We start from the raw sequence: 26,890 nt of genomic DNA, 5'->3' as shown, positions 1-26,890 counted from the left end.
TAAGGCCAAGGAAAAGCAAATGCCCCTGCAGAGCTGCACAGACTGGCTTGTAGGGAGGGGATACACAGGAGAAGACTGAGGATACCAGGGGGTTGGAGGGTGGGATGTAATACTGCAACATGTAAGAGAAGGACATCTGTGGTTATGGTAAGCTTTTACACAACTATTCTATGTCCTTCTATTCCCATGCTGCAGTATTCATACTATGGGAGAGTACCACAGCTAAGAGGAATGTTGGGAGGTGGCAGAAGTAGAGGATTCCAACAATCCCCGCAGGACTGCCCTGGCAAATCCTGCCTTGGCTATACAGACCTGGTCGAGCTTGTAGTGCTTAGTGAAAGTATGGACTGTAGACCAGGTGGCTGCCTCCATGATGGAGGCTTTGTCTAGCCATTTTATGAAGGCCTCTGAGGTAGCCATACCTCTGGTAGAATATGCTCGCACTCCAATGGTTTGGGATGATGAGAGTAGCGAAAGAGGATGAAGTTCCTGATCCAGGAGGAGATGGTTTGTTTAGAGACTGCCTTGCCCAAAGCCCTGGGATGGAAGGAAATTAACAGTTGGTCAGATTTTCTGAAGGACTTAGTTTTGTCCAAGTAGAATCTCAGTTGTCTATGTACATCCAGGGAATGGAGAATCCGCTCCGCAGAGTTAGTAGGAAAGGGGAAGACGGTGGGTAGGTGAATAGACTAGTTCAAGTACTTAATTTACTACTTTGGGCATAAAGGAGGGGTTTTCTGCATAGGGTCACCCTGTCACTGTGAAAGGTACTGTAAAGAGGGCAAGCCATCAGGGCCTATTTCAGACACTCTTCTAGCAGAGGCAATGGCCACTAATAGAATGTTTTACTGTGTGTACATTTGAAGAGATGCTGTGCTGGTGGGCTCAAAAGTGGGTAGGGTAAGCTTTTCCAGTATGAAGTTGAGGTTCCAGGGAGGAGGGATGGGCTTTCTTGGTGGTCTGATGTGCAAGACCCCTCTAAGAAGTTTTAAGTTCAGTCTGGAAAGAGGTGGCGGCTATAAAAGCAGGCATGCAGAAATGGAAGAAAGATGGACTTTGACAGAAGAGTAACCTAGTCCCTCCTTAATGAGTTCACAGGTATAGTTCAGAACAAGGGGTGGAAATGCCAGAAATGGGTCCTCATCTCCAAGAGAACACCATTTCGAGAATCTCTGCCATTAGGACAAATATTTTTTTCTAGCAGTTGGTTTCCTGGCCTCCCTCAGGACTGATAATACATCATCTGAGTAGTGTTGTCTGAAAGGGATCAAAGGTTAATCACCTACAGAGCTAGGTGCAGTAACGACAGTTGTGGGTGAAGGAGGGATCCCTACTGCTGCATTAGTTCCACCTTGTGGGGTAACTTGTGATGACTGCCCTTGGCTAGGGAAAGCAGAAAGAGGGACTAGTGTTGCACTGGCCAACAGGGAATCACCAGCAAGATTTTTGGTTGTTCCTTCTTGATTTTCAGAAGGACTTACTGAATTACAGGAAAGGGAGGGAAGGCGTATAGAAACATTCCCTGCCATGTAAAGATGTAGGCATCCACTCTTCAAGCTACTGGTGAGCGAGTCCTGCTGCAAAATTTGTTCAGTAGTCTGTTTGGGGGGGGGGGGGCACACAGATCCACTTGTGGTGTGCCCCACTGGTGGACTATGTACAGGAAGGTATCCCTGTGCAACATCCATTCGTGCTGCAGAGATGTGGTTCTGCTGACCAAGTCCACTTGCTTGTTTTCCTGAGAGGGAATGTATGAAGCTTTCAGAAAGAGGTTGTGTTTTGCTGCTACCTCCCAAATTAGCAGGGTTACGCGACATAACTGGTATGCCTCTGTCCCACCTTGTTTGTTTAGGTACCACATGACAGTAGTGCTGTGTCACAACGTGGAGAATTCCTGGTTGCAGGATGGTAAGGAAGACTTTTAGAGCTAGCAGGACAGCAGTCATTTCCCTGACATTGATGTGCGGTTTTTGCAGGGCAGGGGACCAGCACTGTTGTACCCTGTAGCCACACAGCAGGGTTGCTCCCCACCCTAGGTATGAAGACGTGTGCATGGACTGAGTAGTGGGAGGGAGCTTCAGAGGAATAAATTCCCTGGTTGCTGGAAACCTGCTGAATCCACCACTTCAGCTCTATTTTTAGGCAGGCCAGGAGGAGGATGAGTTTGTCTAAAGGCTGTTGGCTCTGAGACCGAAGTACCAATGGAATTTCCTCATGTGCATCCTTGTTGGATGAAGCATGGAAATGGTGGCAGCCATGAGACCTACAGTTTGCAGAAACTGTCTTGCAGTCCAGTGCGATTCTGTCAATAGACTTAGAAAATGGGAGAAGAGGGACTGTACTTTGGTGGGAGGAAGGATCTCATTAGACCTGTTCTGATTCTGCACCCAAGGAAAACCTCATGTTGTGGGAGGAGAGAGGGTTTTGGAACGTTTGAGGGTGAAAACCAGTTTGTGCAGTAGGGACATGGTGAATTGGACACTGGTGGACTCTGATTCTACCAAAAAGAGAAAGTCATCCAAGTAAGGGTACATTTGTACTCCCTTGGTTATGCGATGGCTGGGACTAAGCACTTAAACTCTGGGTGCCATACACAAGCTTAAGGGCAAGGCAATCAATTGAAAATGAAAAGTGGGCCCAGAGAAGCATAGGGAATCTCCTGTGGTAGGATCTGACTGGGATATGCAAGTATGCATCTTTTAGGTCTAGTGTGACCATGAGAGCTTGAGATGAGATGAGGGGTAAAGGAGTTTGAAGAGAGAAAATCTGGAAGGAGGGGACCTGTAGGAACAGGTTTAGGTATAAGAGGTCTAGGACAGGTCTTCAGGGGCCATATTTTTTGGGACTAAGAAAAGGTGGGAGTAGAAGCCTAGTGTCCCCCCTGTCCTGAGTGAACTGGTTCGATGGTTCCTTGGGAGAGAAGTTCCTGCAAAACTGGAGAAGTAGAGGGAGCTGATTTTTTTGGGTGGGAAAGGTATCTTTTTTGGTGTAGGTTTTTCTGTCCGGGATAGAAAGTATCCATTTTGCATGATGGAAAGAACCTACAGATCTGAAGTGATGGTTTTCCAGAAGGGAAGGCATAGGGTAAGGCGAGCGGGCAGGGGAACTTGGGCAAGGCAGTCACAGAGGAAGGTCCCCCTCTATCTGGAAAGGGGGACTTGTTGGGGGGGGGGGGGTTGAGGGGGTCTGGGATAAGGCTGTCTCAGAGGTCCTCTACGTGGTCTGGCAGAAGGGCGAGAGGTGGAAGGGGCCCTTCTGACAAAGGATGCTTTGGCTGGGTAGCGCCTGTAGTACGTTGGCACTGGGGACACCACCAAGTGTCCTACAGCTCCTTGCTTTTTTCTTGCAAGTTTTTGAAAAGTTATGCAGCATTTTTGCCTAACACAAGGCTGTTGTCCAGAGGAGCATCCATGATTTTGGCTTTAAAATCATCTGGCAGAGGCTGCAATCTGAGCCAGGAGTATCTGCTTCTGCTGCATCCCAACTGCAATGGATAGTGTGTCTGGCTACTTGTGTGGTAAGTGACAATTTGGAGGCAAGGTCTGAATTGGCTGGACAGTCAGGGGTGAAAGCCAATAAAATGGTAGCCTGAGAAACCAGGCCTAGGGCATACTTCACGTGTGCTTGGTAACCTATAGCCCTGAAAGATAGGGTAGGAGGAGGTGTACATCTTTTTCCCCATTCTGTCCATAGTTTTGCTGTCCTTATCTGATGGCAGTAGAGAAGTAGAAAACTGCTTAGACCGTCTGTGGATACTGCAATAACTGCTGGGTCGGACGGGGGGGGGGGGGGTTTACTAGGAACTTGTAATCAGGTACTTTGTAAAACCTATCTGGCCTTTTAGGGGCAGGAGGTTGTGTGTCTGGGTTCTTGGAAACGGAACTGCAGGCATCGAAAAAGGCTGGAAGCACTGGAGGGATGGCTGAAGGTGAGGGAGAGTGTAGCTGTAGACGCCCAAAGCATCTCTCCCTGTGTTTCAGAAACAAAGTAAGTAACCTACTTGAAATACTCTTTCATTTTTGAAATAGTTTCTGGAAATGAAATATCCTCAGGTGGGGAGTCCTCTTCAACAGAGTCCTGGTCAGGGGAGTAATAGTCTATGTGAGAGGCAATCTGAGAAACACAGGAGACAGATTCTTTAGAGGAGTAAGACTGGTGAGGGTCATCTTGAGCTCTACCCAGCTTGCTGAGTAGTAGTTAAAGGCAGGGAGGAAGCAGAGGCCCACCTAGGACAGCACAGGAATGCTGGTGGGAGTAGGGCCTGTAGGCTTAAGTGTCATAAAGGCCTGCATCAAAGAAGTGGATTCCCAATCTGGGGCTGCTTAAGGCGTTGGGCTTAAGTGTTTCGCTTTTTGTTTCCTTTTTGTAGGAATGGGCGTCCGGGTAGGTAGGGAAACAGAGGCCTGCGCTAGAGAAGCCTCGGTCAGCCGAACAAGCAATGGTTCCCCCTCATCAGTTCTGGCCGTCTATCAACTCCGCTGATGTGCTCTCCGTGGCTACTGACAAGGCCTCTTCCAGAGGAACCGGAGTAATCTGGTGTCCTTCGACCCCTAGAACGACAGTCAGCAGAACATCTGGAGCAGCATCTGGAGAAGGCTGGCAGACCTTGGCCTTCTTCCTAGGTTGTTCGGCTTGGGCAGCCAACTCAGGATCCATCCTAAAAACTGAGGCGTTTAAGCTTTTGATTTTCTAAATACAGATTTAATGCGGCCAGACAGCTGCGCAAGGTCTTGGATACGAAGGATGACAAATAGAGCAGCCATTATGGTCGTGCTCTTTACCTAGGCAAAAGATACAGCGGTTGTGGGAGTCTGGATTCTGGCGCCCACAACTACATTTACTCTTTCTCCATCAGCTAACAGAAAAACTACAGCAACTAAGCTAAAGCATAAGCATGAGTGAAAAAGGCAAATCCCAACGGGGCACATATCTTTTCGAAGTCTTTGGACATAGGAGCAAAGGAGTTGAAGCTATCAGTCTACAGCTGAAAAGTTGGAATCACATTTACACTCCATGGTTTATGGCCCTACGTGTGATATCCCACACACCTATGGCAGCCAGGCTTAAGCTTTCGTATAGCAGACGTCTGGTCGCTTGAAGGCTGGAAATCCCACAGTATGAATACTGCAACATGGGAATAGGACATCACTTTTTGTTCCTGTGGCTACCTTCCCATTTATTGAAAATAATGATCCTAAACATTCTTAAATAAAAATGTCTCCAGATGACCATGTCACACTACCCTCTCTCTGGCAGGAAAAAAGTTTATGCAATCCCAAGTCTACTTTCTGTGACACAGCAAATCACTAAAAACAAAGCACAGTCAAAACTAAAGTTCCAATTAGCAGGGTAAGAAAGTACAGTGGTGTACACTTACCATAAATGCAGATGTTAGAGTGTATTCACTGTTGCAGTCATCACCTGTGGGTTAATCCCTGCTGTGGTAGCCCTCGGCTGGCCAGAATACCACAGTCAATTATTTTCTGCATCAGCTGCTGTCACCTGTAGTCTGACGTTGGGTCATCAGTGCTATAAAGCAAGGCAGCCGATGCCATTACATCTGTTTTTCTTGTCTTATCCCATCAGAAGCACAAGGAAATATGGTAAAGTGATCCTGGTGGCTAAAAGCCACCGTGGGATGCTAATGTCCAACCCTACGGAAAGATACAAGGAGGGAGAGAAACCAGGACTTTAACAGTGAATACACTTGAATATCTACATTTATGGTAAGTGTACACAACTGTACTATGTTCTTCGTGTTTCACTGTTGCAGTCAACACGTGCGTGAGGATTCCCAAAGCTGAGGAAAGGTGTGGAAGGATAGGTTAGAGCCCTAGGCATGGGTCAGCAAGCCCTGCAGAACTGCAGAGGTAAACTCTGCCCTAGACTTGGAGAAAAGAGGTATGTGGTAATGCGTTATAAAGGTATGGTCAGAGGTCCAGGTGGCAGCTTCCAAGATGTACCTGGTGAGGACTCCTGAGGAATGCTGTGGAAGTGGAGGCTGCCCTAGTGGAATGGGTATGAATAGACTTAGGGGGTGATTTCTCATCTAGTCTGTAGCAGAAATGGATACAGTGCGATATCCATTTGGAAATGGTTTGCTTGGAAATGGTCTTCCCCCTCTGCCCCTAGGGCAAAGCTGACAAGAAGCTGGTCTGTTTTTCTAAAGGGTTTAGTACGGTCCAGGTAGCATCTGAGTTGTCTGTGCATGTCTACTGAGTGCAGAATTCTTTCCCCCTTGTTTTGAGGGTTGGGAAAGAAGGTGGGTAGATAAACCTGGCTGAAGGTCAGATCAGATACCACCTTGGGCATAAAGAAAGGGTTAGTTCTCAGGGAGACCCTGTCTGCATGGAAAATTAAGGGCTCAATGGCCATCAGTGCCTCAAGTTCTGAAACCCTTCTGGCTGAGGTGATAGCTGGTAGGAAAGCAGTCTTCCAAGAGAGGTATTTCAATTCTGCTGAAGCAGCAGGTTCGAATGGAGGTAAGTTTAGTTTTTCTAAAACAAAATTCAGGTCACAGGCTGGTGTGGGGGTGGCCTTCTGGGAAGTCTGATATTAGAAGCCCTGCTGAGGAATTGTTTAATCAAAGGATGTGAGAAGGGCTGGTCTGAATCGAAATGAGCTAAGGCATGGATTTTAATAGAAGAGAAGGAGAGGCCACTATTGAGTAACTTGGCTAGGTAGTCCAAGATAAGAGGGATGGAAGGTTGTGAGGTACTGGACCCTCTGGACTGGATCAAGGAGCAGAATCTTCTCCATTTCACTGCGTAAGATTTTCTGGTGCTGGGTCTTGTAGCCTCTGTGATCATGTCTAGGACTGGTTTGCTCAACAGGGACCCCTTGCTTGCTTTTAAAGTATTAGCCATACCGACAGATGGAGAGTCTGCAAGTCTAGGTGCAGCACCTCCCCCCACCAGAGTCAAAAGGTCTGAGATCAGGGGAAGCTGCCTTGGGGGCTGTAATGTCAGCCTGTGCAGTAAGGAGTACAAATGCTGTCTGGGCCAATCTGGAACAATGAAGATGGCCTTTGGTCACTCCTCCCTTATTTTCATCAGGTCACTCCTCCCTTATTTTCATCAGTACCTTGGGAAAAAGAGGCAAAGGAGGGAAAGCGTACACAGAGGGAGTTGCAGGGGAAAGTCAAGGCATCCACTTTCCACGCTAGTTGATACGCCCAGGTACAGAATTTTTCCAGCTGGTGGTTGAGGTGTGAAGCAAAGAGATCCACCTCCGAAGTTCCTCACTGCTGAGTGACTTGCAGAAAGATTTTTCTGTGGAGCTGCCACTCGTGGGGGTTCAGTAATTTTCTGCTTAGGTGGTCTGCCTGGGTGCTGTTGACTCCTGGGAGGTACTGGGCAGTTAAGTGTAGACCAACAGAGGCAGCTGCTAGCCTGCACAGAGAAATATTGGGTCCCGTCTGTTGATATACCACAATACTGTGGTGTTGTCTGTTTTGATAAGAACCTTGGCCTGAGATGGGGTTTGAAGAATGTCAGAGCCTTTTGTACTGCCATCTCCTTCTGACTGATGTTTAAGGGAAGGAGATGGGCATCCCAAAGACCTTGGGTGCACGTGCCGGCTAGGTGAGCGCCCCAAGCAATGTTTGAGGCGTCGGAGGTGATGGTCTGGCTGGAACAGCAGAGGATGAAGGGAATACCTTTGTTCTTGGCATAGGCCCTTGCCTATCTGCCCTTAAACAGGGGATTAGAAGGAGAGAGGTCTCCAGAGGTTGAGTGCGCTGACAAAGGTTCTTTAGATACCACTGAAGTTTCCTCATGTGAAGCCTGGCCAGAGGAATTAGGATTCAAGATGCTATGTACCCAAAGGCTTGCAGGAACTTCCTCGCAGTGAAGTGACTTCTAGAAGCCAGCTGGGTAAGAGGCAGGAAGCTCTGCTGTTCTGGGGATAGGAAGGCCATTTGGGATGCTGTGTCCAGCAGTGCTCCCATGAAAATCTTCCTGGAGGGTGTCTGCTTCGATTTCTTGCATTGATGGTGAGCCTTATGGAAGTTAAGGGTTTTGACAGAGAAGGTCCTGGAGCAGCTTTTCTTTCCACTCTGCCTGAATGAGGCAGGCGTTCAGATGAGGGAAAACAGAATAGCTGTGCAAAATCTTGCCACAACCATAGCTGTCCTCTTCCATGTTGCAGTATTCATGTTGTGGGATTTTCTGCCTCAGGTGACCCATACATCGGCTCCTATAACAAAGCTTTAGCTTGACTGTTGCAGCTGTGTGGGACATCACACGTAGAACCATAAACCAGGTTCCTTAAAAGTGACGTCTGTGCATGCAAAAACCTCAGAACTTGAGAAAGCCCAGCAGGAGTGGATGCCAGTGATGTCAGGTATAGGACCGTAGGACCCTTATGTAGTTATCATAGGCTCCCAGTGCAGAGAATAGGGGTACCAGGAAGCTAAGGGTATGCTGTACTGGGTAAAGCAAGAAGGCGGCTTTGGAGGGAGGGAAGGAATACTGCAACATGGAAGAGAAGGACACTTATGGTTATAGTAAGATTTTACACAACTATTCTATGTCCTATTCCTATGTTGCAGTATTCATGCTGTGGGAGAGTACCACAGCTTAGATGGAAGGAAGGGTGGCAGAAGAGGAGGCTAATTTTAAGAATCCCTGCAGGATCGCCCTGGCAAATCCTGCTCAAGCTCTGGAGACAGTCTAGTTTGTAGTGTCTGGTGAAGGTGTGCATGGTGGACCATGAAGCTGCTTCCATAACGGAAGCAGTGCCCAGACCTTTGATGAAAGCTTTGGAGGCTGCCATTGCTCTGGTGGAGTGAGCTTTGACTCCTAGTGGGAGTGTTTTGCCATCATGAGGGTAACAAAAGCAAATGGCTTTTCTGATCCAGCAGGCAAAGGATTGTTTGGAGACTGCCTTGCCCATGGCCCTGGGCTGGTATGAAACAGAGTTGGGAGGGTTTACTAATGGACTTTGTTTTGTCCAGGTAAAATCTCAACTGTGTGTACATACAGGGAGTGAAGAATCCTTTTTCCCCGAGTTGGTGGGAGTGGGGGAAGAAGGTGGGCAGGTGAATACACTGGTTTAATGACAAACCACTGACTACCTTAGTTGTAAGAGTTACCCTGTCCTTGTGGAAAGTCGTGCAAGGGGGCAAGGCCATTAAGGCCTGTAGTTCTGACGCCCTTCGGGCTGAAGTAATGGCCAATAGCAGGACTGTTTTCCATGTACACATCTAAAAAGTAGCTGTATCAGCAGGTTCAAATAGGTGCTGGGTTAGCTTTTCCAGAATAAAGTTCAGGTCCCATGGTGGTGGGATGGGTTTTCTTTGAGGCATAATATGCAGGATCCCTTTTAGGAAAAGCTCATCATCAAGCCTAGCTAGCATGGGTGGTTCTAGGGGTAGACTGGCTGAGATTGTGGAGAGATGAACTTTCACTGAATAGTATGACAGTCCACCTTTAAGCTGACATGTAAGCCAGGACGGGGGGGTATGCAATGCATGGGTTCCTAACCCTTGTCCAGACGCCATTTTAACAATCTTTCCTATTTAGTTAGGTATGATTTTCTTGCAGTAGGATTCCTGGTCTCCCTCAGAACTGAAAGCACATCCTCGGAGTAGTGGTGCCTGAAGGGAATTAAAAGTTTCAGCAACAGCGTCAGTGACAGCATCTGCAAGTGCGGATGGATGAGAGTTCCCTTTTGTTATGTCAGGTGGTCCACCTTGTGGGGTAACTTGTGACTATTCCCTTGACTAGATTGTGAAGTAGGGGAAACTAGTGCTGCTTTGGTCAGTAGGGAGCCACCAACAAGATTTCTGTTTGTCTCACCTAATTTTCAGGAGGACTGTTTGAATCAGTGGGAAGGGGGAAAGGCATACAGAAACTTCCCCTCCCAAGAGATGCTGAAGGCGTCTACCCTCCAGGCTAGATGACAACACGTCTTGTCGCAGAAGGTCTGCACTCGTTTGGTCTGGGGGAGGCTAACAGCTCTATTTGAGGAATGCCCCACCGCTGGACTATATCCAGAGACTGTCCTCTCCAGCATCTATTCGTGTTGTGGGGGATGATGTTCTGCTCAGCAGATCTGCCTGTTTGTCCTGTGAGGGGATGTAGGATGATGCAGGGACAGGTTGTGGCGGGAGGCTAGCTCCCATATCAGCAATGTTGGTCTGTAGAGGAGATACGCTCTTTATCCCTCACTGTTTGTTGAGGTACCACATTCACTATGGTGTTGTGTCTAACTATTAGGACACCTGGTAGATGCAGGGGACTGAAGGTTTTCAGGACCAGGAGTACTGCTGTCATCTCTCACATTGATGTGTTTGGCCTTCAGAGAAGTGTGCCATTCTGCCTGAACCCTGTAGGACGCCAAAGTGGCTCCCTATCCAGAGTCGAATGTATCTGTATGCATTACCCGAGTTGGAAGTGAGGGTTGAAGGGGAAGGCAGGGCTTGAGCTGTACTTGACTCAACCAGTTGACCTCTGCCTTTAGGCAGCGCAACAGTGCGATTTCTTGTTCCAGGGGATGCTGGTGTTGGGATCAAATGTTTTTCTTAAGATACCATAGTAGCTTTCGCATATGCAATCTGGCAAATGGAAGCATAGGGATGGTTGCTGCCATAAGGCCCAGAGTCCTGAGGAATTGCCTTGCAGTGATTACATGGATCTGCAGCAGGGCTCTGAAATGGGATATCAGGGAGCTGACTGTCTTGGGGTAGAAAAACCTTCATTAGGTTTGTCCTGATTCGGCAACCCAGAAATATCTGGTCTTGCTCTGGGGTCAGGGATGACTTTGGGAGGTTGAGGGTAAATCCCAGATTTTGTAGAAGGGACATGATGAATAGCAAGTGGGCAGAAAAGGTTTCTTTGCAGTATGCCAGGATCAGGATGTCATCTAGTTAGGGATACATCTGAATTCCCTGTGTTTTGCAATGGGAGGTGCCAGGCATTTTGTGAATACTATGGTGGCAGTGGGTAGACCAAATGGTAAGGCAGTAAACTGGAAATGAGAAGACAGTCCAGAAAAATGTAAATATTTTCGGTGGGAGGGTAGTATGGGAATGTGCTAGTAAGCCTCTTCGGTCCAATGTGGCCATGAAGGCCTTGGTAGGTACGAGAGGAAGGAGGCTTGGGAGTGACAGCATTCTGAAGGTGGGCACCTGTAAGAATAGATTTAGGAAGGAAAGGTCTAGAATTGGTCTCCATGGTCCGTCTTTTTTGGGCACCAAGAACAGTCGAAAGTAGAAACACTTTCCTTTCGGTCCTGAGGGGACAGGTTCTATGGTACCCAAATTCAGGTGGTCTGTCAGGACTTGTGGCAACAGATGCCTTGGATTTCTGAGGGGGAAAGGGAATACGTCTTAGGGGCGGCCTTTCATTCCAGGAAAGGAAGTATCCTTTTTGGACGATAGCCAAGAACCATCTGTCTGTGGTGATGGTCTTCCAATAGGGCAGTGAGAGACACAGATGGGCAGAGGTGAAAGGGGTCAAGGCAGTCACCCATTGGTGGGACATCCTCCGTCTTGAACAGGCTGCCTAGAGGGAGGTTGAGGGGCAGATGTCCTGAAGAGGTAGGCCTTCTGGTACCTCTTCTGGGCCGGGAGGAGGTGGATACAGCAGGATCCGGGTCACGCCTGACAAAACTGGCCTTGGCCAGGTAGTTCCTATAGTATTTGAGGATGGGGACACCAATAAATGTTTTATGTCTTAATTCCTTACTCTTTTCTTGCAGGTTCTTTAAAAAATCTGCAGATTGCTTTCCAAAGAGGAAATTGGGGTCTAGTGGGGCATCCAAGATCTTAGACTTAAAATCCTCTGGTAGGTGCTGAAGGCTAAACCAGGAGTATCTCCTGAGAACAGAAGCAAATGCTGCAGAGTGGGCAGAAGCCTCTGCAGCATCACAGCTGCATATGCGAGTGTCTGGCTACTTGGGCAGCCAGAGAAAGTTTAGAGGAAAAGTGTGCTTTAGTGGGGTAGTCAGGAGTACTGGTTAGTAAGGAGGCAGCTTGAAAGACCATGTCTAAAGCAAATCTGGTCATATGAGTTGGATAGCTGATGGCTCTAAAAGCCAAAGTGAAAGAGGTGTAAATCTTCTTACCAATCCTATCCATAGATTTGCTATCTGTCAGTGGGTAGAAGTGAAGCACATGGAATTAGTCTGGACTGTTTGTCCCGGACATGTGGCAATCACAGCTGGGTCACTTTGTAAAAGCAGTCTGGGCATTTAGGGGCAGGTGGCTGAGAGTCCGTTGTCTTTAATACAGAGGAAGAAACATCAAAGTAAGCAGGGATGACCGTTGGGATAGCAGAAGGTGAGGGGGATTCTACCTCTAACGATTCACCGTACCTTTTCTAGGTTTCAGACATTTGGGAGGTGTCCCATTTGAAATATTCTTTCATTTCGGTGATAGTTTCACCAAATGTAATAACCTCTGGAAGAGAATTTCCCTCAATAGATTATTCATATGGGGATTAGTACTCCTGAGGGGAAGCAATTTGTGAGGTGTAAGAGATGGATTCCTCAGAAGAAGAGTAATCAGTGTAGTCTTCTTCCCTATCCTGAGAGGTAGGAGGGGGGAGAGAAGAAGCAGGTCTAGGGCTTAGCAGTGGTAGAGTGGAGGTAGATGAGGCTGAAGGCCTGAGGGCCATAAAGGCCTGCATCAAAGAGGAAGTGATGGACTGCCAGTCAGGTAGGCCTTCCTGAATCATGGTCAAATGTTTGGCTTTTTGTTTTCTTTTGGATGGAGTGGACTTAGGCACAGGCCTGGAGTCGGATGCCGATATAAACGAAGTGGCTTCCAAGGAGGGATCCCGGTCAAAGGCCCTGCAAAGTCTGGTTCCCCCTCAACCACGATGGTAGTTTGGGTCTGGGCTGGCTCCAAGGACGTGCCAGCCATCGGCTGCAAAACTGCTTCCACAAAGGTCGCCGCTGAAGTAGATGGTTCTTCCAAGCACCCATCAACTCCTGAATTGGAAAATGGCGGGGAATCCAGTAGCGGAGCGGCAGAGGACGAGGGGCTAGGAAACTTGGCTTTCTTACACATGCCTCTGAACTGGGATCCATCCTAAGGGCTAAACGCTTATGCCATTGATTCTCCAAATAAAGATTAAGGGCAGCCAGACAGCTACACATGGTCTTGGGTACAAATGATTGGCAAATGGATCAGGCGTTGTGGTCATGCTACCGGCCTAAGCAAAAAATGCAGCTGTCTCACTAATATTTATAGGGAATCTGGCGCCCACATTGGCATTGACCCTTTTTTGCTGACATCAGCTATGGCTAGCTACAACAAACCAAGCTTAGCAAGATAACAGAAGAGAAACACCCCAACGGGGTAATTGGCTTTTTAGACGTTTGCGTTGAAGGAGCAAAGCACACGATGTGTTGGTCTGTGGCTGAAAAGTTCTGGGTTTTTTGCGTGCAGACGTCACATTTAAAGATCCTGGTTTATGGCCCTACGTGTGACGTCCCACGTAGCTGCAACGGCCAAGTTGAAGCTTTTGTATAGGAGCCAACGTACGGGTCGCCTGAGGCGAGAAAACCCACAACATGAAAACTGCAACATAGGAATAGGACATCTGTATATTTCTGTCTGCAAAATGCTATGGCAGGGGCTAAGCATCTGATAAATACTTTGGATGGAGTAGATAAACCAAAGGGTTGCTCAGAGAACTGAAAGTGTTGTGAGCCTGCTCTGCTGAAATTGTAGTGAGCCTGCTCTGAAGTGCAGGAATTTCCTGCAGGATTCTCTGATGAAGATGTGGAGGTAGGCATCTTTTAGGTCTAGGGTCACTAGCCAGGCATTTTTTGTCAGCATAAACAGCAGCTGCTGCAAAGTTAGCATTCTGAATTTGGGGACCACCAGGGAGGTGTTCAGAATGGATAGATCCAAGAGGGGCACCAAGGGCCCTCTTTTCTGCAAACGAGTAATAGTCTGGAATAAAAGCCCTTGCCTGTTTGATCTGAGGGGACAGGTTCTGCTGCCCCCTGGGATACAAGAGTTTGGACCAGTTTCAATGCCTCTGCCCACTGATTTGGAGGCAAGTCTGGGTACCCTCTTAAAATTCTGAGTTTGTTGAAAGAATTTGTATACCTGAAAAATGATCGTTAAGACCCATTGGTCCTTTGTTACAGAAAGCCAATTTTCTTTGCAGAGGGAGAGCCTTCCTCCTAGCTTTTGGCAAGTGAAAGGCAGGCAGAGGGGGGAGAGGGAGCCCTTGTGAGTTTTTGCCATAGAACGGTGGCTTGGAACTCCCTGCCTTTGGGGTGGAAGTGGTCCACTGTTTGGTTCTCAGCTGCCCCTGGGATAGGGGCCTGGGTGGTCTGTCCCTGCAAGGCTTACCTTGGCCCTGTCTGCTAGGTGCAAGGAAGGACCAATGCTTACAAGGAAAGTTCCTGCTGAACCTGAGAGGTTGAACCTGAAACGTCTTTTACGGTTAGCTTAGATTTTGCTTTGTCTTCCATCTTTTTAAGCACCTCTTCTGCTTTAACTCCAAACAAGCGGTCCTTATCCAGGGGTGCATCAATTAGTTTACACTTGACATGATCAAGGAGAGGTTGTTCCTTCAGCCATGCATGTCTCCTAACAGATCCTAACACTGCTGCCCTGCTTGAGGCTTCTAGGGCGTCATATCCACAGTGTGAGTGTTAGGCCACTTGACAAGTAGAGTGCAGTAAATCTGCTAACTCCTTCAAATTGGCAGTCAGGAAAGGTTGAAATCTTTTGCCTTAAAATTGCTCCAAAGTGCGTTGCTGATGTTAACAAAGAACTGATAGTCGAGTGCTCTGATAACTAAGGTTGCAGAGGTGTATACTTTTTTTACCCCATCTGTCCAGAGCTCTGGAATGCTTGTCAGAAGGAACAGGATTCTTAGCAGAACTAGTCTTAGCTCCTTTTGGTCCCTGTGTAATGACCACTGGGGTCTGCAACAGGATTTCTGTACACATCTGTGAGAAGCCGGTACTCTAATACCAGTCAGGTTTACTGGGAGCAGGTGGGAGTGAGTTATGAGCTAAGCTGGATTCTTGAAAATCATCCACCACTTCTAAAATAGGAGGGATAGCCAGGGATCTGCGCTAGGGCAGGTCTAGAAACTGTCTTTTCTTAGACTAGGGGAAATCCTGAGATTCCCATTGGAAATATTTCCTGAGGGTGTGAAGGATTTCCCCACAGGAATTGTCTTCTGGTGGGGAGGCAGAAGGAATGGATTCCTCTGCATCTGAATCCTAATAGGCATTCAGAGGTGGTTGTTCCTCTTCAAAATCTGACTAGTCAGATTCCTCAGAATCCTGTTGTGTCCATTTCAGGAGAAGGGTGTCTTTTCCTTTTAGCAGTCATGGCCTGACTACCCCTGATAAGGGACATGAGATCCTCCACCATTTTAAGCATTTGGGCTTGGGGTGGTGGAGCAGGAGCAACAAGGTGGCTAGAGGCAGATTTTCTAGGATAGGCCTAGCTTCTAGGCTTTAAGAGTATCCGTCAGTGTGAGAAACACTGTAGTCGGATGAGAAAAAATCTTTTTGTCAAGATTCAGTAATGCCAGGGGCCTCCTCAGAAGCCGGTGCCTGCGTCACGGTTCCGGACTCAGAGGCAGAAACAGACAAAGGCTCAGAAGACAGATTCCTGCGGCATACTGAACTCAGAAAGGGTCTCAGTAGAGGCCTGCATACATAACGAATCAGGCATAGGAGCTGCGAAAGTGCCTCACTGAATTACGGAGAACTGATTACCTGCTTAGTGGTGGAGTCAGAAGGCTTAGCCTTGAGGTGTGTGTGTATCTCTGCAATTTTCAGAATACCCACGACTGTTAGCTGACGGACACCATTTTGGAATGCATAGATGAAAATACCCACCTACAATAAGAGCTCTATGGCGAATGGTTCTCACATTAGAGGGACAAAACCTCCAAAAGGGGACATTGTGGTCTGGGCCTTAACAAGTGATGCAATATGAATGGAAGTCTCAGTGTGGGATCTGCTTTCTACAGGCGAGACAATTGTTAACTTTTGCGGACATCAATTAGTGCAAGAAAAAAGTATGCACAGCAGCGTACTTGGCTTCAGATGTTTTTAGCTGAAATTCAAACTCTGGTAGTGATCGACCAGCACACTTGTGAACTGCTTCTGCTACGGCCTCCAAGGCAAGAAAGACTAGGGCAAAGGCATTGGCTGCCTTGCTTTATAGCACTGACGACCCGATGTCAAACTACAGGCGACAGCAGCAGACAGAAAAACATCGACTCTGGTATTCGGGCCGGCCAAGGGCTACCACAGCAGGGATAACCAAAAGGTGTTGACTGCAACAGTGAAACACGAACATCTTAATGTTTCTAGTACAATGCATGTTCCAATAATATCCATCACACTGTCTAGAAAAAGCAGCATTCACTGTTTCTAGTACAATGCACCTTCCAATAATATGGACCACTATGTCTAAAACAGGCAGTCTTCACTACTGTTTCCTTTTATAAAAAATAAATTCAATAAAAAGGACTACCCACTAAACATTGTTGTGCATCAGCACATCTCCCATGTTAGTCTTTAAAACATACATCTGTCCCTCACCATGTTTCAGCTCCTTCAGCAAAAGTTCCTCCAAATTTAGCAGAAAGTTGTAGTTCTCTTGCATCTCAGGTGTAGGGTCCACCATCAAAGTGCGAACCAAGTTGGAGCAGTAAGACTTGTATCTGATTCCCATAGCACATGTAATTGCACCAAAATGCATATGATTTTTATCACTGCAAGGAAAAAATGTATAAAATTACCATAAACTCCAACACTGAAACATGACACTTGCACTTAGAATTCTAACAGTGAAAAAATTACACAACAGCCAACAAAGTTTAGCAAACAGATTATTAAAACCTATTGTGATGCCAGATGTAATGTTAGGTTTCAGAAATAAAAACAATCTCCCCTTCCCATTCATCTACAATTAGCGCGTTTTCCTCGGGGCATAGGAATGTGCTACTTGTATCTGGTTTCTTTTACAGTCATAAAAGTTATTTACTTAGCAGAATGGTGGATTTGTTTTCTTCCATATATCTCAAAGGATGGGCTATTGCATCAGATTCTCAGCACCTTTCTCAAGCTCTTGGATCCAGAGCTCAGACTCCTCCCCTACCCATAATTCCCTTTGTCTCTACAATAAAGTTATGTACTCACCATAACATTCCATGTGAGTTGTTTATCTCGCTTTCATTCTTACAAATGGGTTCAAAGCCAATCCTCAGCTCAGAGTCGGCCTACTACAAAAGCTCGTTTTCAGACAGTTCGAGGCCAAGTCCCTATCCCATGATGCACCTTGAGTTACTGCAGGCCTTGTTTGTTGCCTCTAATACCATATGCCATTCTATCACTTTTTCAGGTAAAACCCATAGAAAAGACAGAGCAACCATGATAAAACTAGTATCTCATTCCTCGAAAAACCCTGGTAGAGGTAAGGAGGGTGGGATTAAGAATGAAGGAGAGATGAACAATTCACATGGAACGTTACGGTGAGTACATAACTTCTTTATGTGAAGTTCTATCTCGCCCTTCGTTCTTACATATGGGTAGCGTCCCAAGCACCATCTTTCTCGGGTAGTTCACAGGAGTATATTTATCAGGACAGCACAACCAAAGCAGGCCCTGTCAATTTTGTAATGAGTGTTAAAGGTACGAGGTTTTGTCCAAGTGGCTGTTGTACAAATATTGTCTATGGGAAGCCTAGCAGAAAAGGCAGAAGATGTGGACACTGCTCTGGTAGAATGAGCCTTAATTTTGCGTTGCTGATGATGTGGACGCTGCTCTGGTAGAATGAGCCTTAATTTTGCGTTGTAGAGATAAATTGGCAGCTGAGTAAATGAAAGTGATGCAGAGAACCATTTAGATAGGGCTGTTTTTGCCAGTAGCATACCTTTTGCAGAATCTGAAAAGGAAACAAAGATGTTCTGATCTTCTGAACCTCTTTGGTTCTATCCAGGTAATATCTGAGCTGTGCAGCATATACTCAAGTTGTTGGTGTGTTTTGGGAAAAACACTGGTAAAGCTATGATTTGGTTAAGGTTAGCTTCAGTACAAACTTTAGGCAAGAATGATTTGTTCGTAGCAACACTGTCAGCACGAAAAACCAAATAAGGAAGCTTTATGGACAAGGCCTGTAGCTGCGATATTCTTCAGGCAGAGATGATGGCTACTAAAAATAGTCTTCCAAGACAAACATTTCAAATCACATGAGGAAGCTGGCTCGAAAGGTGGGAGAATAATGTGAGAGCATAAAATTTAGGTTCCATGTGATATAAGGGGATTTAACTATTGGACTGGTGTAAGGTCCCTTTGAGAAATGCTTTGGATAGCTTGCGTGACATTATGTTCAATCCTTCAATATTAAGAATGAAGATTAGAGATGGCGGCAAGCTGTACCCAAATGTTAGCTCCCGCAGCTCCTTTGTTGAAAAGCACAAAAACTGTAATATTAAAAGAAACAGAGGCTTGGGTAGGGATCAATGTTCTAATGAGAAGCACATATACAAAATCTCCATTTGCTAAGGTACAACTTCCTAGTAGAGGATTTATGAGAAGATATTAAAATATGCTGCATTTCGTTTGAGAGGTTACAGAAAGTACAGTTGCGTACACTCACCATAAACGTAGATGTTAAACTGTATTCAATGTTGCAGTCATCACACTTGGGTTATCTGCCTGCAGGTAGCCCTCAGTCAGCCCAAATACCAGATTCTTGGGATTTCTGCATCGGATGCTGTCGCTTCTTCCATGCAGTCAGGTCATCAGGGGTATAAAACATGCAGCAGATGCCATTACATCAGTTTTTCTTGCACGACATATCAGGAGGCCCCAAAATAGGGAGCAATTGCATGGTGTGGAAAACGTCCAATAAAAAAGTAAATACCATTGCCATAAATTATGGTCAAAAAAAGAGGATAGGTAGAAAGTAGAGAAAGTCAGGGTGCTGGAGGGAATGTAACCAGGACTGCAACAGTGAATACACTCCAACATCTACATTTATGGCAAGTGTACACAACTGTACTACGTTCTTCGTGTTTCACTGCTGCAGTCATCACACTTGGGTCGATTCCCAAAGCTGAGGGTGGAGGCAGTCAAGAAGTATTAGGGCTTGCTAACAGGTATTGTAAGACTGTTGAGCAAATCCAGCTCTGGATTTAGAAAAAATATGCAAGTGGTATATGCAAGTGGTAATATGTTTGGTTAAGGTGCGTACAGAACTCCAAGTTGCAGCTTCCAGGATCGTCCCTGGTGGAGACTCCCCTGAGAAATGCTGTAGAGGTTGAGGTAATCTTAAAAGAATGGGTTCTGATCCCCTCTGGGGTAGGTTTTCCATGGTGTTTGTAGCAGAAATGGATGCAGTGTGCTATCCATTTGGAGATGGTTTGCTTTGAGATGACCTTACCCTCTGAACCGGAAGCAAAGCTGACTAGCAGCTGATCAGATTTTTTGGAAGGTTTAGTCCAGTCAAGGTAGAATCTAAGTTGGTTGCGCATGTCCAAGGAATGTAGGATCCTTTCCCTTTTATTTTGAGAATCAGGGAAAAAAGTTGGTAAATGGATGGAATGGTTTAAAGCAACATTAGATACCACCTACAGCATAAATGATGGGTTAGACCAGAGGGAAACCCTGTCCACATGGAAGATCATGAAGGGTTCCACCGCCATAAGGGCCTGCAACTTGGACACACTTCTTTCTGAAGTTAGCAGTAAGGCTATGTTCCAAAAGAGGAATTTTAACTCTGCTGTAGCAGCAGGCTCAAAATGGGGAAGCATGAGTTTTTCTAGTACAAAGTTAAGATCCCAGGCTGGAGTGAGACCTCTCCTCGGGGATCTTAAATTGTTAGCTCCTCTCTGGAGCTGTTTTACCAGAGCGTGAGAAGAGGAGTGGCTAAGAATTGTAATGAGCTGAGATGGCAGAGGCATGAATCTTAAATGAAGAGGATAGGCCTTTGTGGAGTAGTTCTGCTAGATAATCCAGGATTTGAGATAAACTGGGCACGGTTGTGTCCTTTCCTTGAGAATGGCTCAAAGAACATCATTTTTCCACTTTTCTGAATAGGATTTCCTAGTACTAGGACTCCTGCCCTCAAGGATGACATCAAGCACTCATTTGCTGAGGGTTGCTGGTGATGCATTCAGGGGATGAGGCAGGCTGCTGGGTTCAGGGTTCTGGCCCTCCGGCTGGGATAGCACGGAAGGGGGTCTGAGGCAGCTGTCAGGGTGGCACTACTGTCAGACTGCATAAAAGCAGGTAACAGTGCTGGCGTGGCCATTCCGGTGCAGTCAGGACTGTCCTTGGCTTATCCTGTTTGACCTTGAGTAAAACTTTCGAGAGGAGGGGCAAAGGGTGAAAGGCATAGATTGAGAAGTTTTCCCATGTAAAGGACAGGGCACCCACTTTCCATGCTTGGCTGTGGAGAGTTCTGGTGCAATATTTGTTCAACTGATAGTTCTGGGGGGAAGCAAACAAGTCCACCTCCCCCCACCTGTGGATCAGAAGCTTGAATAATTTGGATTAGAGTTTCCACTCGTGTGGGTCCATTAGATTTCTGCTCAAGTCATCTGCCAGTGAATTTAGTTTGCCTGGCAGGAATTGAGCTTGCAGGTGCACTTGATTGCTCAAGACTGTGTTCCACAGAGTCATGGCTAACCTGCAGAGTGGGTAGGAAAAAGAACCACCCCCCCTGCTTGTTTATGTACCACATAACTGTGGTGTTGTCTTTCTTTATCAAAAGTTGCCCTGGAAGGATAAGGTATTTGAAGGCTGTCTATGCATTCCGTACAGCTAACATTGCTTTTTGATTGATATGCAGGTGCATTTGTCTTGGGATCCATTTGCATGAATACATTTGCCTGCCTTGACGCGTCTGTTGTCAGGGCTTGAGCAGCAGGGGGTTGAATAAAAGGGAGTCCCTTCTTGTGGTAGCAGGCCTCTGTCCATGAAAGGAACTCTGTCCTTAGGAAAGGGATGATAGGAATCAGTTTCCAGGTCCTGAGAATATTGACACCAGAGACTTTTTAAGTACCAATTAAGTTTCCTCATATGCAGTCTTGCATATGGAATTGGTAGAATGCAAGAGGCCATGAACCCTACGGCTTGCAGTATTTTTCTTGCAGATAGCTGGGTTTGGGTGGCCAGTATTTTGAAGTAGTTTGTCAAATAAAGCTGTTTTTCTAGAGTGAGGAATGCCACCCGGGAAGTTGTGTTCAAGCTTGCTCCCAGGAATACAATCTTTTGGTTGGGTACCAGATGTGATTCCTTTTCGCTGATGGTATACCCCAGAGAAATTACTCTCTTTACAAATGTCAGGTGCTGACGTAGCAATTCCTCACTGCCCGACTGAATCAATCGTCCAAGTATGGGTAAATTTGAATTTTTCTCTGCCTGCAATATGCAATGGCTGGAGCTACACATTTTGTGAATATCCTGGGCGCAGTAGATAAGCCAAAGGTAAGTGCAGAGAACTGATAGCGCATAGAGCCTGCCCTAAAACGCAGATATTTCCTGCGGGATTCCCTTATGGGGATGTGCAGATGACCTTAAGTCTAGGGTGACCAGCCAGGAGTCTTTGGCTAGCATAGGAAGCATCTGTTGGACAGTGAGCATTTTGAATTTTGGAACCACCAGGAAGGTGCTGAGAATTGACAGATCCAGGATAGGGTGCCAAGAGTTTTTTTTTTCTGGGAACCAGAAAGTCTGGAGTAGAACCTTTGTCCCCTTTGCTCTGTTGGAAGAGGTTGAACAGCCTTGATACTGAGAAGAGAAAGTACTTTATTTTAGGCCTCTGCCCACTGGCTTGGAAGGAGGTCTGGCAATCCGCTTGGGGTTGACAGCAAGTGATAGTTGAATCTGTATACCTGGGATACAATGTTTAAGACCCATATGTACAGGGTAATGACTCCCATTTTTTTGCATGCAGGGCAAGTTTTCCTCCTAGGCATGCAAGTACTTGGGCAAGGCTGGGAAGGATGAAGGACAAGTCATTGAGGTTTTTCCATAGGATGGTGGCTTACCACTGTTTTAGAGGTGGGAGCACTCCATTGTTTAGATAGAATAGTTGTGTAAAATCTTGCCATAACCATAGATATCCTTCTCTTCCATGTTACAGTATTCATGGTGTGGGATTTCTTGCCTTCAGGCGACTCGTACGTCGGCTCCTACACAAAAGTTCCACCTTGGCTATTGCAGCTGCGTGGGACGTCACACGTAGGACCATAAACCAGGGACCTCAAGTGTGACGTCTGCACGCACAATCCTCAGAACTAAAAGTTAAACAGGCAAAGTAGATGGCCCAACATGACAGGCTGCCAAAGGTGACACAAGGCCCTGGGTCTCTTCTGCAATGAAGAACGGCATTAAGGAGCAGTTAGACTGGAAGAGTCTGTAAGGAAGACTGGTAGGTGGGAAGGAATACTGCAACAAGAAAGAGAAGAACATATATGGTTATGCTAAGATTTTACACAACTATTCTATGCCCTTCTATTCCTATGTTGCAGTATTCTTGGTGTGGGGAGTACCACAGCTTAGTTTGATGAAAGGGTGGTGGATGCGGAAGATGATTCCACAAAGTCTTGTAGGATTGCCCTGGCAAATCCTGTGCGTGCTTTGGAGACTTGGTCCAATCTGTAATGTTTGGTGAAAGTGTGGCTAGTGGACCATGTAGGTGCTTCCATAATGGAAGCTTTGTCCATGCCTTTTTGGAAGGCCTTCGAAGATAACACTACTCTTGTGGAGTGCGCCTTAACCCCTTTTTCTGTGATGTGAGTAGCAGAAAACAATTGCCTTTCAAATCCAGGATGCACTGGTCTGTTTGGTGACTGCCTTGCCCAATGCCCTGGGGTGGAAAGATACAAAGTTGTTTGTATTGCCTAATGTCTTTAGTTTTGTCCAGGTAAAATCTCAGTAGCCTGTGGACATCTAGAGAGTGGAGTATTCTCTCTCCTTGGTTAGTGGGAGAGGGGAAAAAAACTGGGTAGGTGAATGGATTGATTTAGAGACGAGTCACTGACTACTTTGGCCATGAAGGAGGGGTTATTTCTCAGTGTGACCCTGTCCTTACGAAAAATGGTGTAAGGTGAGCATGCCATTACGGCTTGTAGTTCGGAAACTCTTCTGGCAGAGGTAATGGAAAACAGTACTGTTAGTGACCAAGTACAAAACTGTAGAGAGGGTGTATTAGCCGGTTTGAAGGGGAGCTGGTTGAGGTTTTCCAGGATGAAGTTCAGGTCCCATGAAGGAGGGATAGGCTTTTAAGGTGGTCTGATATGCAAGACCCCTTCAGGAAGAGTTTCACATGTAGCCGGGCTAACAAGGGAGGATCTAAAGGTAAACCGGCTGATAACACGGAGAGGTCTACTTTCACTGATGAATAGGAAAGTCCACCCTTTATAAGCTGACACATGTATGAGAAGACCAGGGGGTGTCAGCCTCGTAATGGTCCATTTTCCTTTCCCCAGACACCAGTGAATAAATCTTTCCCATTTAGTAAGGTATGATTTGCTAGTAATGGGTTTCCTGACCTCCCTCAGGACTGATAGCATGTCCTCTGAATACTAGTGTCTGAATGGTGTTAGTAATTCATCACCCACAGAGTCAGGGATAGCATTTACAAATGTGGGTGTAGGAGAGTTCCTTTGTCTTGTCAGAAGGTTCACCTCTTGTGGGATAACTTGCAGTGATTGCCCTTGGCTAAATTGTGTAGAAGGGGGAACCAGTGCTGCCTTGGCCAGTAGGGAGTCACTAGCAAGATTTTTGGTTTGTCCTTCCTGATTTTCAGAAGGACTTTCTGAATCGGGGGGGGGGGGGGGTAAAGGAACTTGCCCCTCCTAGGTGAGACTGATGGCGCCTACTCTCCAGTCTTGGGGGATTAAGTCTTTGTGCAGAAGATCTTTAGCTGCCTGTTCTGGGAGGAGGCAAACAAGTCTATTTGTGGAGTGCCCCACTGGTGGACTATATCTAGGAAGACCATCCTTCTCCAGCATCTATTCGTGTTGTGGAGAGGATGTTCTGCTCAGGAGGTCTGCTTGTTTGTTGCCCTGCAAAGGGATGCAGCAGGCTTGCAGGGATAGGTTGTGCTGGGATGCTAGGTCCCAAATTAGTAAGGCTAGGGTGCACAATAGGTATGCCTTGGTACCTCCCCGTTTGTTGATGCACCACATTACAGTGGTATTTGTCAGTCACTATCAGAAGAGGACCCGGTAGCAGTAGAGGTATGAAGGTCTGTAGAGCTATAAGAATGGACAAGATTTCGGACTTCAAGGCCTCTGGCAGATTTTGAAGTCTAAGCAAGGAATATCTCCTAAGAACAGATGCAGATGCTGCAGAACAAGCAGAAGATTCTGCAGCATCGTAGCTGCATCTTATGACGTGTCTAGCCACTTGTAGTACCAAGGACAATTTAGAGAGGTCACTTTTAACGGGACTGTCAAGAATTGAAGCCAGTATAGAGGTGGCTTGGGATACGAAGTCCAGTGAATACTTGGTCGTGCGTTTGATAGTTATGGCTCTAAAAGCCAAAGTGGAAGAAGTGTACACCTTCTTGCCTATCCTATCCATTGATTTGTTATCCTTATCCGTGGGGAACAGGGAGGCAGAAGGTAACCTAGACTGTTAATCACGGGTAGTTGCAATCACTGCTGTGTGTAAGGGTCGCTTTGAGGAATTTCTGTTCCTCTGGCACCTGGCAAAAGTGGACTAGGCACTTGGGTGCAGTAGGCTGTGAGTCAGGTGTTCTAGAGGCTGCAGAAAAGGCATGCAAGCATGCAGGAAGAACAGGGGGTACAGCTGTGAAGAGGGGGACTCAACTTGTAGCAGTTCAAAATATCTTTTTTGGGTTTATGTCATTTGGGAAGTATCCCACTTGAAATAGTCTTTCATTTTGGTGATGGTTTCACCAAATGTAATGTCTTCAGGTAGAGAATCCCCTTCCAAAGAATGATCAGTAGAGAATCCCCTTCCACAGAATCCTCATCAGTAGAATATTATTCCTTAGGAGAAACAATCTGGGATGTATAAGAGATGGATTCATCCGAGGAAGAGTAAGTAGATTGATGTTCTTCCTCAAGGAGGGGAGCCATGGGAATGCAAGAAGCAGAGGAAGGCCTAGGGCTTAGCAGAGACAATGTAGTTGTGGGTGAGGCAGAAGGCATAAGGGCCATAAACGCATGCTAAGAAAAGAGATGAAGGCCTCCCAGTCTGGAGGGCCTTCAGAAGCAGGCATAATGTCTTTTGTTTTCTGCTTTTTTGGTTGGAGTCTGTCTAGAGCTGCGTTTGGCAGCGGCTATATCGGAGTTCTAGATCCCGGTTGAAAGAACCATCAAATCTGGTTCCCTTCGACATAGACAGGCGGTGTGTGACAAAGCTCCGTGGATGTGCTGGTCGTCGGCTGTGCAGCAGCCTCTGCGAGAGAAGTCGATGGAGTCAAAGGATCCACAGAGTGCTCAACTCCTACAACCAGGTGCGAAGCAGCAGGCGATGAAGGCCTAGGCATCTTGGCCTTCTTACGTGAAGGTACTTGAGCAGCCTCCGAAGCAGCATCCATCTTGAGACCCAGCCATTTGAGGTGCTGGTTTTCTAAGTAAAGGTTTAAACCTGCCAGATGGCTATGTAAGGTCTTAGGCACAAAAGATTTACAAATAGGACAGGCGTTATGGTCGTGTTCTCGGCCTAAGCAGAAAACACATTTGTCATGGCTGTCCTTATGGGGAATTTGGCGCCCGGATTGACACGCTCCCTTTTTCCCTGACATCAGCTGAAAGCTACACCAAACAAGCCTAAGCAATGACAAGTGATGATAAATGTGAACAGACATTAAATAATTTGAGAAGAATTTGTTGAGAGGGTATTCTAGTAAAGAAAGTGACGTATTAAATGATCCACAAGTGGTAAATAGAAAGGGGAAAGGAAGCCCATACTTCAGGACAAGGAATACCAAATACAACTGAACTGACTCAAGTAACTAGACATGACAATCCACCTAGTATAAAAATTAGGTTAAATATACCATATTCTAATAATATGGCACATATGCAAAGTAATCAATAGAAATTGGGCTATTTTGGCCAGTAATGATTAAATTAGTAGTATAGTTGGCCCAAACAGAGATATAGTTACCGGAATAACAAGTCCCTAAAAAGGTTATTAAGTTATGATGAGAATAAAGTACGTTGAAATCTAGTAGGCAAAAGACCTTCCCATGTAGCAATTGCAATCAATGTTCTTATATGATGGGGTTCCAATAATTTTGAACATCCTGATGCTGGTAGGACCTATACTTTCAGACACTATGCTGACTGCAAGTCTAGAGATGTTGTCTATTTAGCTTATTGCACAAAATGTACTAGCTTTTATATAGGCAAACTAATAGGACTCTAAGGGAGAGAGAGCGAGAATATTTATGCTATTAATCGTGAGGATGAATCCAATGCACTGGCCAAACATACACTGGATAATGACAAACCATAAATTTAGGTTTATGGTGATAGAGTTGGTCAACAGAAGCAACAGCTTGGGGAATATAAAGAACTACACGGAAAAAGAAAACTAAATGGATAATTAGAATGCAGTCAGATAGAGGAAAAGGATTGAAAGACAGGGTATCGATGAAAACCATTTTTGAGGAAAAGACCAATGAAACAGATATGGGCCATGCAAAATAGATGTATACATCTACAGGCATAGATATTAATATATGCCAAAGGCTTAGATGTGTTTACTTAATAAATATATTTAGTGTTTTAAACATGGAGTTTATATATATATATATATATATATATATATATATATATATATATATATATATATATATATATATATGTGTGTGTGTGTATATATATATATATATATATATATATATATATATATATATATATATCTATATATGTATACACATTTATTATAATAAAGAAAATCC

The 26,890-nt window shown here is 45.9% G+C and overlaps 1 protein-coding gene across 1 annotated transcript in view; it reads right to left on the bottom strand.

Annotated features, from left to right (window-relative positions):
* SUPT16H (SPT16 homolog, facilitates chromatin remodeling subunit) overlaps nt 1-26,890 on the bottom strand; it is a 3,088,153-nt gene that overhangs the window by 2,119,223 nt on the left and 942,040 nt on the right. The window contains exon 6 of the mRNA XM_044058195.1: nt 16,537-16,709. Coding sequence (XP_043914130.1) covers nt 16,537-16,709 — 173 coding nt within the window. The remainder of the gene's footprint in view (nt 1-16,536; nt 16,710-26,890) is intronic.

This window comes from Protopterus annectens, chromosome 16.part0 (genome assembly GCF_019279795.1).
Source record: "Protopterus annectens isolate FY-2018-M chromosome 16.part0, PAN1.0, whole genome shotgun sequence".
NCBI lineage: Eukaryota > Metazoa > Chordata > Ceratodontiformes > Protopteridae > Protopterus > Protopterus annectens.
The sequence above is the reverse complement of the archived record's forward strand: the minus strand, read 5'-3'. Positions and strand labels throughout refer to the sequence as shown.